This window comes from Salvelinus namaycush, chromosome 5 (genome assembly GCF_016432855.1).
Source record: "Salvelinus namaycush isolate Seneca chromosome 5, SaNama_1.0, whole genome shotgun sequence".
NCBI lineage: Eukaryota > Metazoa > Chordata > Actinopteri > Salmoniformes > Salmonidae > Salvelinus > Salvelinus namaycush.
Window position 1 is genome coordinate 67,417,679 of NC_052311.1, and position 11,129 is coordinate 67,428,807.

Below are 11,129 nucleotides of genomic sequence, written 5' to 3' on the forward strand. Positions count from 1 at the left end.
ATCTCCAACCCTGCATGACCAAGTGTCCCAGATATGGCTAGAGAGATTGGACCTGTCATTGTGAGCTACAATACAGTATGTTAAATGTAGTGAGCTCATATGTTACATAATTACTCCTCAAAGACTGAAGCAAATGACCAGTAGAGAGTTCTACTTAATGGACAAATGCCAGACTGTGTATCGGTAGATGTTTTTGGTCTTGCTTGCTGTTGACAAGGAGACCTGTTTGTTAACCAATTATGTGTTTTGTTTATGTACAGTGCTACCTCCCTGACTGTCACACAAAATCTTGTTTTGTTAAGGTGACATGAGTCATGAGGCCCAGTAATTAGTTTATTGCTTAAAAGTGTACTTTTACAGAAGCAGTTTATCCACTCTGCTTCTGTACAGATCAGACCTTTTTTTATTTATGCAAATACAACGACGTAAAACTGTAATCCTACAGATAAAGCACACATTAATATGTGTTTTATCTTTAGGATTACAGTTTTACGTCGTTGTATTTACATAAATAAAAAAAGGTCTGATTGTAAACAAGGTGCTTGTAGATGGCTGTGAGTAAATGTTTTCACATTAATACTTCAAAGTATTCTATAGTTGTTCACACATCCTAGCTGCTAGATGGCTTTCAGCATAAACTTCAGATGGTCTTTGGTGTTGTTATAGTGGAGACTAGAGTCTAGACTCTCTGTTTGTAGATGGTCGTTGGTGTTGTTATGGGTCTAGTGGAGACTAGAGTCTAGACTCTCTGTTTGTAGATGGTCTTGCCCAGTCTGTTGAGCTCTATGACGTACTGCTGTCTCTCATGCTCCAGGAGGGCCTGCAGTGCTGCTCTACGGACCTGCACACACACAGAAAGCAGACATCATGGAGAGCATGTACTGTAGATACAGGGGAAGCCGTAGTGGAAGTTCTGGTACAAATATGGACAATGCAAGCAATTCATAAGTTTGATAAGTTGGTGTGTCCTATATGGAAAACCTGACAATATGTAGCCTACGTTTACCCCTACCTGGTCTTACAAATGTGTAATTGCTCTGACAGTGTATGTGTGTGAAGGACACTGCAACACAAATTAACAAGAATAAGACCATTCATTTTCCTCAGTCAGAGGAAGAGGTTAGCGATATGATGCTACGAACCTTCATGAAAGGGCTGATAATAGGTTATTTAATAACGTCCCCTAAGAGAACGAACCTTCATGAAAGGGCTGATAATAGGTTATTTAATAACGTCCCCTAAGAGAACAAGGTCTCTAAAACGGTATGGAGACAGGGATTAGCTTCATGGCAACAACACTAGCTGGATCCTATCCACATTAATTTATACTTCAGGTTTCCTGATTCTGCCTTCAAAATAAAAGTCTGCGGTAAAAACGCTGTGTCTGCCACAAAACACAAAATTGCAGCTTTGTGCATAATGTTAAATTTAGGAGAATATAATAACTACATGAGGTAAAAATCTAAACTATAGAGAATTAGTACTTTATATAAATCAAATCAAACATGCCCCGAATACAACAGGTGTAGTAGACCTTACAGTGAAATGCTTACTTACAAGACCAAACCAACAATGCAGTTAAAAAAATTATAATAATTAATAACAAAAAAAAACGAATATAATATATATATATAAAAAAGTTAAATAAATAATGATTTAATACATTTAAAATACAAAAAATAAATAACATATAAAAGTAACAAATAATTAAAAAGCAGCAGTAAAATAACAATAGCGAGGCTATATACAGGGGCTACCGGTACAGAGTCAATGTACAGTAAGATAAAGAATATTATAAGGTGGAGCATATTGAGAAAATGGTTGGCGCTTAATAATAGCCTACTGGTAAAGAAATATACATTAAACATAAAAAAAGATCTATATATATTTTGACTGTATGATTCTTGTTTATTTACTGGTGCTATTGTTTAAGGATGCAATTTGAAATGTAATGTTTAAGGAAAAAAGTACTGTATTTTTGTTGTATTGCACAGACAAATTGCACACAGGAAAAGCGATTGATTGTGTGTCCATAAAACCAGGGCCCAGTCTACTCACTAGAGTTCCTAGAATACAAATCAGATGAGTTAGAACAAAAAACTAGGTCATAGGAAGTGTTGCTGTACTTTTACTGTGGTCAAACATCTTAAAATGGGGTGCCTGGACACTATACGATTATTTGTGCAGAAGTAAAAATGGGGTGGGGAGTACTCAGGGTCTGTAGAATGTAATGGTGTTATTTAGTGTTGCTGGCCTTTTACTCCACCCATTCCATTGGCCACGATGCAAATCACTGTATAAGGAATACATGTTGGCTTATAGAGCAATAACTATTCTAGGTGTCGCAGTAGAAGCATTGTAGGGAATACTCAGTATGGTCTGTAGAATGTATATATGGTGTCATTTCATTGGGCTCTGAATAATACGGAGTGTTCCTTCCTGTACAGTGCTATATTTGTACCTTATAGTGTCTAGGCACCCCAATTTAAGCTGTTTGACAACAGTGAAAATTAAATGTTATCTGTCACATACACGTGTTTAGCAGATGTATTGTGGGTGTAGCGAAATGCTTGTGTTTCTAGCTCTAACAGTGCAGTAATATCTACCAGTAATATCTAACAATTTCACAACAATACACACAATCTAAAGTAAAGTAAAGGAATTAAGAATATATAAATATTTGGGCAAGCAATGTCAGAGCGGCATAGACTAAGATGCAGTAGAATACAGTATATACATATAAGATGAGTAATGCAAAATATGTAAACATTATTAAAGTGACTAGTGTTCCATTATTAAAGTGGCCTCTAATGTGCTACTGATGGCTATTTAACAGTATTTAACAGTTTGATGGCCTTGAGGTAGAAGCTGTTTTTCAGTCTCTCAGTCCCAGCTTTGATGCACCTGTACTGACCTCACCTTCTGGATGATAGCGGGGTGAACAGGCAGTGGCTCGGGTGGTTGTTGTCCTTGATGATCTTTTTGCCCTTCCTGTGACATCGGGTGCTGTAGGTGTCCTGGAGGGCAGGTAGTTTGCCCCCGGTGATGCGTTGGGCAGACAGCACCACCCTCTGGAGAGCCCTGCGGTTGCGGGCGGTGCAGTTGCCGTACCAGGCAGTGATATAGCCCGACAGGATGCTCTCAATTGTGCATCTGTAAAAGTTTGTGAGGGTTTTAGGTACCAAGCCAAATTTCTTCAGCCTCCTGAGGTTGAAGAGGTGCTGTTGCGCCTTCTTCACCACACTGTCTGTGTAGGTGGACCATTTCAGTTTGTCAGTGATGTGTACGCGAGGAACTGGAAGCTTTCCACCTTCTTCACTGCGGTCACATCGATGTGGATAGGGGGGTGCTGTTTCCTGAAGTCCACAATCAGCTCCTTTGTTTTGTTGACGTTGGGTGAGATGTTATTTTCCTGGCACCACACTCCCAGAGCCCTCACCTCCTCCCTGTAGGCTGTCTCTTCATTGTTGGTAATCAGGCCTACTACTGTTGTGTCGTCTGCAAACTTGATGATTGAGTTGGAGGCGTGCATGGCCACGCAGTCATGGGTGAACAGGGAGTACAGGAGGGGGCACGCATCCTTGTGGGGCCCCAGTGTTGAGTATCAGCGAAGTGGAGGTGTTTTTTCCTACAGTACCTTCACCACCTGGGGGCAGCCCGTCAGGAAGTCCAGGACCCAGTTGCACAGGGCGGGGTTCAGACCCAGGTACTATTGTGTTGAATCCTAAGCTATCTTGATCTGTGTTATTCAGAGCCCTATGAAATTACACCATAAATACATTCGACAGACTCTTCTGAGTATTCCCTACAACACTTCTACTGCGGCATCTAGAATAGTATTTGCTCTACAAGCCAATATGTATTCCATACACAGTGATTTGCATTGGGGGCATTTAGGCTATTGACACTTTTTTGCTATTATGTGCAGACATCTATTCTGAACATTCTGAAATACCGTGACCCGGAAGTACTTTTTTAGTGTTGCTGAGGAGACAGGGCCCTGTTTCAGCACCCCTCCACTCCCTCACCATCGTCAGAGCAGCCTTTCCCAGCTCAGTCTCTCTCTGCTGGGTCAGCTCTCTCAGCTTCAGGGTCTTCATGGAACCAGCCTGTGTGGAGCCCTCAAACTCAGCCTTTTGCATCACACCACAGATACTGAGAGACAGAAAGAGAAGGGGGGGTCCTTTCACTACATTGAGAAGTGAAAGGACTGTAACTTCAAGGTATTTCAGGGATAACGTATCAAACGTTGCAGTTACAATTAGCCCAACAGTACAGAACGGTATAGTTTACACACCTGTCCAGCTCTGCAATACGGTTAGTCATCTCGCCATCTTTCTTTAAAAGAGTGAAAATGCAGACTATAACACATTTCCAGCCACTTAGCTATAGGTATCTGACCACTTTTTTGTCTGTGTGTTGCTAGTATTGACACGCTTACCTTGATTCTGTCTCTCGCCCTCTGCACACGTTTGTTTTTGGAACGTCGTTCCTCACAACCAAACATCCTGCTGGCAGTTTATTTGAAGTAAATAGTCACAAAGTATCTTGCTTTAACAAAAACTGCACAATAAACGAATAAATGGTCAAAAAAATGTCAGCGTCTCAATAGATGAATTAGAGTCTGTCTACGTTGGCATGGTAACTAACCTATGTAGCCGGAAATATCATTCCTTCGCTGCCAATTACAGTGAACGATACAGATCACATGACCAGGATGACGCGTGTTGCCCGTCGTCGTTCCTTGTGCAGGAAGTGGTAACATGACCAGGATGACGCGTGTTGCCCGTCGTCGTTCCTTGTGCAGGAAGTGGTAACATGGGGCGATGAGATACACATGAAAGTCATTCTACCGGCAAAACCAGAGGCGAGACAAAATTGACAAAAGCTCCGTATTTATCCTCCTGTTGTTAGTTTGTTAGAGTATAAAGTTATAGTTCTATGTTAGGTTTGATACTGAATCTGTATTGCTATCATACAACAGCCACTAGTCAGTAAAGCTGAAGGGCTGGCTATTAGTAACCGTAACGTTATAGTAACTTGTAGTTACATCAGAATAGGGCTTGGCAATCTTACCCCAACATTGTCATCATGATACGAACAGGAGTGCAGCAGATGGCCAAGGGACTGTGCCAAATAATGGGACGTGAAATCTCAAAGGGAAATTTCAACACCAACATCAGACAACAAATGACTCCAAGAGGGACTTTCCAGCTTCCCTGGTCCTCTATCAACAGTGTCCGAACCATGGCGGTAGGTCCAGAAACACACACACAGTCACACATATTTAGCTAGCTACAAACAGCCATAACATTAGTGTAGCCTACTGTCAAGGGCAATGTGAGTGAGAACATGTGAGTCATGATTCATCTTACCTAACCATTTGTCATCTTTCCCTTTTCCCTAACGTTACTGCCGATAGAAACAGTATTTTTTTCCCACAATGTGCATTGTGAACTGTGCTGTAATGTATTTCGTTCTGGATGTTTCTGCCATGTCATGCTGTTCTGTTGTCATACAGTGGGACCCCATGTACTCGGTCAGATAATACTGTAATAAAGTATGGATGAGGGTGTAATAGTAGTGATTGTCCACTAGGTGCTGCCCTGGCCTTTCTCTTTCCAGCCACGGGACTTCAGCCTGCCCAACTTGTCCTGGGGCTCCGACATGAGGCGTCTGTATGAGCACTATAACAGCCAGTGTGAGGTAGAGACAGATGACGGAGAGAAGAAGTGGGGGGTCTGGAGAAGACTGCCCAGCTATAACCGCTCCCTCAAGTACGCCACAGGTACAGGAAGGGTTTCTTTCACATGGATGGAGTGTGTGTGTGTGTACGAAAATGCATGCACTCACTACTTACTGTAAGTCGCTCTGGACAAGATAAATTACTAAAATGTGGCGTAAAAAAAAGTGTATGTATAACCCTGTCTCTCTCATATCCTGGGCATAGTGTCAGAGTAAGATGTTGTGTGTATGTATAACCCTGTCGCTCTCATATCCTGGGCATAGTGTCAGAGTAAGATGTTGTGTGTATGTATAACCCTGTCTCTCTCATATCCTGGGCATAGTGTCAGAGTAAGATGTTGTGTGTATGTATAACCCTGTCTCTCTCATATCCTGGGCATAGTGTCAGAGTAAGATGTTGTGTGTATGTATAACCCTGTCTCTCTCATATCCTGGGCATAGTGTCAGAGTAAGATGTTGTGTGTATGTATAACCCTGTCTCTCTCATATCCTGGGCATAGTGTCAGAGTAAGATGTTGTGTGTATGTGTGTAACTCTGTGTGTCTCTTCTTCCAAGGTGGGGTGTATTTGAGTAAGATCATTCAGTCGAAGGCTCGTCTGTTCACGCGGAACATCAGGGAGCAGGGAGCAGCGTTCGAGTACGTTGTGTTTGTCAACAAGCAGGAGCAGAAGTGTGTGTGTGTGTTCCAGGCTGGCCACCTACTGGAGGGACCCCCGGGGTGAGCTGTTTGTGTGTGTGTGTGTGCTGATGGCATGTGTATACTGTGACAATGTTTGTCCTTGTGTGTATCTCTGTAAAAATGACACAATCAACTGCTAGCATTCAAACATCATATTTAGTCAGAAGTGTAATGTTTATAAATTATGTGTGTGATTCCAGGCACGTCCATGGGGGGGCAATAGCTACCATGATTGACACTGTAACGGGGACCCACGCCACCTACCTCTCTGGGCCTGTCATGACTGCCAACCTCAACATCAACTACCGCAGGTACACACACTTTCTCCCTCACTCCCTTCCTCATTCTCTCCATCACTCACTCACAGCTTATTAAGCTCTAAAAACATGTTTTCATGTTATTGTGGTCATTATTGTAGGGCTCTAAGTGAGGTTCTAGATTTTTCCTGACCACATTTCCTGGTTATGACACATACTGTATCCCGCCTCTCCTCCCCAAAGCCCCATCCCATTGGGTAGTACAGTGCTGCTCACCTGCTCATTGGATAAGAAGGAGGGACGGAAAACCTTTGTTTCCTGTCAAGTGACCAATACGGACAGCTCCAAACTACACACAGAGGCCACAGGTACTGTCACCCACCCTCACGTGTTGGTTGTGTTTTTAGATGTGTGTCATTGGACTTTCAGTCTGAAGTGTTCTCTCAGTCTTAGTATGTTTCTCTCTTTTCCCTCATCCTTCTCTCACTCTCCTTCTCCCTCTCTCTCTCTCCTTCTCTCAGGGCTGTTTCTGTCAATCACAATGGGAGACCTATTAGGAGGATGATGGATAGGCCAACTCATCGACCAACCAGACGCTACAAACACACAACATCAGAAACAGCACTGACTTCCTAGGGGGTGTGTTTGTCTGCACTCAAATGTTTGTGTGTGTGTGTGTGTGTGTGTGTGGTTCTGACTGTCAGATCCAGTAATCTTCTTAACTCTAGCAGTTTGCCTGAGACACCTGATGCCTTGCGCTCCACTGACATAGCATACAGATACTGTATATCATAGACACAACCGGTTGTGGATATTTTACCTCTCTTTCTCCACTGTTACACACTCCTGGACAACCAGCTCCAGTCAGAGTGAAGGACATAACCTCTGGTATATTATATTTAGGTTGAGGCTGTGGATACAACTTTTCTGAACCCTTCTTCCCGACAGCTAAAGGTCCCGACACTTCTGCATGTGCAGGATTCTCTACTTTACGCACCTCCCTTCACATTTCTCAGTCAATTGTGAATGATAATCTTCATGTTTTACCGGTGAAACATCCATGCAGCATCTGCATACCTGTGTTAGGTTCAATCATAGCACATATTTTGCCTAGTGGCACGTGCTGTTGAGTTTTGGCCACATGAGAGAAAAATGTGCCCATTTGCACAATCATCCTAAAATCTCATAAGAAATGAGGTGGTGTTTTGTCTTACAGTAATTTTATACTACACTATTATATTGGGTTCAGTTATGTAGAATACCATCATTGTGTGATCTGGCAGACATTGATTCAGCTTTGATCTAACTTTATTAAACGCGCACCATTCACCAGAGTAGCTTGTTCTCTACGAGTAGAACAGAGACTGTGTGTAAAGAAGCTTCGGGACCTTTAGCCGTCGGAATGAGGGGTCTAGAAAAGTTGGATCCACAGCCACTCTGATATATTTAATAGATAGTTTATTTTTTGTATTTTATTTGTATAATTATTAATAATTTATTGGGCCTTTTACAGTTTGAGATTTTAATCATTGCTGATATGTTATTTTGTGACCAGTATGACCTCTTGAATAAAGCCTTACCTCTTGGGTACTGTAGATGGTTTTTCTATGGTATCTGGCTCAATGTGGGATACCTTTTCCATTCTCACTGGTCCATGTGTTATAAACAACCTTCAGACAGACTGATGTCATACAGACCCTTTTCTCTTCATCTGTCGACCTCTCTCTACGAATCTACATCTCCCTCTCACCTCTTCTTCCTTCTTTCCACTCTTCTTTCCTTCCTCTCTCTCTCTGTCGCTGTCTGTCTCCCTCTCGCTCTTTATTTGTCAGTCTATCTTGTCTCTGACCCCTCCCTCTTTGTGAATGATCCCCTTCCAGTAAGAAATGAATGACAGTCAGCATTACCGTAAAAACTGACACATTGTCCACATCACAGAGTTCAGAGGATTCTGTCAGCATAAACCCAGCAGACCACATAGCCTTAACCAGCACTCTCACTACTGAGACTGGCTCTGAGGACAAAACATAGACACTATGGTCCCAATCTGGCCCTTTCAAAATGCTACTTTATTAGACTCTTAGGGTATCGTAGGCACCCATAACACATAGTAGGCATGGTAACGAACTCATAATAGTAGGCATGGTAACGAACTCATAATAGAGGGCATGGTAACGAACTCATAATACTAGGCATGGTAACGAACTGATACTAGTAGGCATGGTAATGAACTGATACTAGTATGCATGGTAACTAACTGATAATAGTAGGCATGGTAACAAACTGATAATAGTAGGCATGGTAACAAACTGATACTAGTAGGCATGGTAACAAACTGATACTAGTAGGCATGGTAACTAACTGATACTAGTAGGCATGGTAACTAACTGATACTAGTAGGCATGGTAACTAACTGGTACTAGTAGGCATGGTAACTAACTGATAGTAGCAGGCATGGTAACAAACTGATACTAGTAGGCATGGTAACTAACTGATAGTAGCAGGCATGGTAACTAACTGATAGTAGCAGGCATGGTAACTAACTGATAGTAGCAGGCATGGTAACCAACTGATACTGGTAGGCATGGTAACTAACTGATAATACTAGGCATGGTAATGAACTGATACTAGTAGGCATGGTAACTAACTGATAATACTAGGCATGGTAACTAACTGATAATAGTAGGCATGGTAACTAACTGATAATAGTAGGCATGGTAACTAACTGATAATAGTAGGCATGGTAACTAACTGATAGTAGCAGGCATGGTAACTAACTGATACTAGTAGGCATGGTAACTAACTGATACTAGTAGGCATGGTAACTAACTGATACTAGTAGGCATGGTAACTAACTGATAATACTAGGCATGGTAACTAACTGATAATACTAGGCATGGTAATGAACTGATACTAGTAGGCATGGTAACTAACTGATAGTAGCAGGCATGGTAATGAACTGATACTAGTAGGCATGGTAACAAACTGATACTAGTAGGCATGGTAACTAACTGATACAAGTAGGCATGGTAACTAACTGATACTAGTAAGCATGGTAACTGAAACTAGTAGGCATGGTAACTAACTGATACTAGTAGACCTGGTAACTAACTGATAATACTAGGCATGATAACTAACTGAAAATAATATGTCTGGTAACTAACTGATACTAGTGGCCCATTTCTCTGGAGTTTCTGATATAATTAGTGTTTCACAGGAACCCTACAGTGTCCCTCCTCATGAAATACATGCACACAGTTTACTGGTGTGGTTTTGGAGTATTTTGCTGTGTGTGTGTGTGTGTGTGGTTAGGTGTGAACTCCCCCATCCCCCTTCCCTTAGGCCCCTCGAGTTTCTGTCCTCATATTGGAGAGAGATGGCTGCAGAGCAGCTGTGTGTGTGTGTGTGTGTGTGTGCGCGCGTGTGTGCGTGCGTGTGTGCGTGCGTGCGTGTGTGTGTGTGTGCGTGTGTGGAAGACACAGCCAGAGCGGCGGTAGGGAGAGCCTGAGACTCAGGTGTGGTCAGATGGGCTTTGAGGAGCGAGGGTGCAGTGGAACTGAGGTGGACAACTTTCCAGTCATTTCATTTTGTTAAAACCACCTAAACACACATACATTGTATGTCCAGAGAGTAGTATAGCTTTCTTTCACTGTGAGAGATTAGATTTTTGTCTTATTTGATCTCATATTTGATTGCCATAATCTGTGGCCCTGGCATATTGTCAGTTATGTATTGATCTGATTTATCTCTTTACAGATTGATGGCCTTGCTCACACAAATGCCATATCATATAGAGTAAATAATAAGCAGATCACCTCACTGAGACAGTTAAGCCTGTAACTCTGGTCCAGCCGAAGGAAACCGGCAGTTGCTAAACCGCGCGGCTGGAATTAAAAAAGGATAGCACTGACGCACCTTTCTTGCGCAATCAAATGTGCAAAAGCGCAACAGTCGCTCTACCCCAGAGCTTCAAACGCAGAGGTCGAGATTTCCACGGTCATCTTCTTGAGACCACACCAAAATGAACGGGAACACACTGTTCATCCCGGGTGAAACCTGAGTAGCCTGAACTGAACTGAAAATGAAGTTGGCTGATGTTATCTTTACCCGAAGACAAGGCGGAATAGGGAGAGGGACAACAGAGAATGACAAAGACGTTCTCAGAGTAAATGAGTTTAGTAACTATAACAGAGATGATAGTGCATGTTGTAAAGCGCATGCGCAGGTCACCACTGTTGCTTTAGTTTAGGATGGTTGGTTACAATTTGTTCCCAACTATTGTAGCTATTTATAGCCCACATTTTTTTATTTTATTGCTTAAATCTGATATGACCTGAGTTAGAACCATCAACAACAAGCAGGTTAAGTAACTGTAGTGGTTAAATACAGTAATTTGTTTACACCGGATAATTCAGTACGTTGTAGATTATGTAACGGGTAAACCGGG

General features: G+C 42.2%; 2 protein-coding genes across 3 annotated transcripts; one reads left to right on the forward strand and one right to left on the reverse strand.

Moving 5' to 3' along the window:
- Nucleotides 1-319: 319 nt before the first annotated feature.
- On the reverse strand, nt 320-5,106 carry LOC120048797 (uncharacterized protein C1orf189-like). Of its 2 annotated transcripts, none has more exons than XM_038995024.1 (4): nt 4,442-5,106; nt 4,298-4,338; nt 4,029-4,155; nt 320-841 (listed from the first exon to the last, which is right to left on the reverse strand). In XM_038995024.1, the coding sequence occupies exons 1-4, from the start codon at nt 4,505-4,507 to the stop codon at nt 740-742; spliced, it is 336 nt and encodes a 111-aa protein (XP_038850952.1). In that variant the 5' UTR covers nt 4,508-5,106; the 3' UTR covers nt 320-739. The 2 variants fall into 2 exon arrangements, with proteins under 2 accessions (XP_038850952.1, XP_038850953.1); XM_038995025.1 differs by having other exon boundaries at nt 4,298-4,334; nt 4,442-5,105.
- them4 (thioesterase superfamily member 4) lies at nt 4,771-8,277 on the forward strand. Its single transcript, XM_038995019.1, has 6 exons — nt 4,771-5,253; nt 5,599-5,788; nt 6,302-6,464; nt 6,626-6,736; nt 6,926-7,050; nt 7,204-8,277. The coding sequence occupies exons 1-6, from the start codon at nt 5,092-5,094 to the stop codon at nt 7,245-7,247; spliced, it is 795 nt and encodes a 264-aa protein (XP_038850947.1). The 5' UTR covers nt 4,771-5,091; the 3' UTR covers nt 7,248-8,277.
- Nucleotides 8,278-11,129: the final 2,852 nt, after the last annotated feature.

Bases quoted from the DNA above. Each gene is read 5' to 3' on its own strand.
- LOC120048797 (XM_038995024.1), bottom strand. From the start codon at position 4,507: ATGTTTGGTTGTGAGGAACGACGTTCCAAAAACAAACGTGTGCAGAGG. The intron at 4,156-4,297 runs GTGTGTAAACTA...TCTGTCTCTCAG, and splicing joins CGTATTGCAGAGCTGGACAG to TATCTGTGGTGTGATGCAAA. The intron at 842-4,028 runs GTGAGGGAGTGG...GTGTGTGTGCAG, and splicing joins GAAAGGCTGCTCTGACGATG to GTCCGTAGAGCAGCACTGCA.
- them4 (XM_038995019.1), top strand. From the start codon at position 5,092: ATGATACGAACAGGAGTGCAGCAGATGGCCAAGGGACTGTGCCAAATA. The intron at 5,254-5,598 runs GTAGGTCCAGAA...ATTGTCCACTAG, and splicing joins ACAGTGTCCGAACCATGGCG to GTGCTGCCCTGGCCTTTCTC. The intron at 6,737-6,925 runs GTACACACACTT...TCCTCCCCAAAG, and splicing joins CTCAACATCAACTACCGCAG to CCCCATCCCATTGGGTAGTA.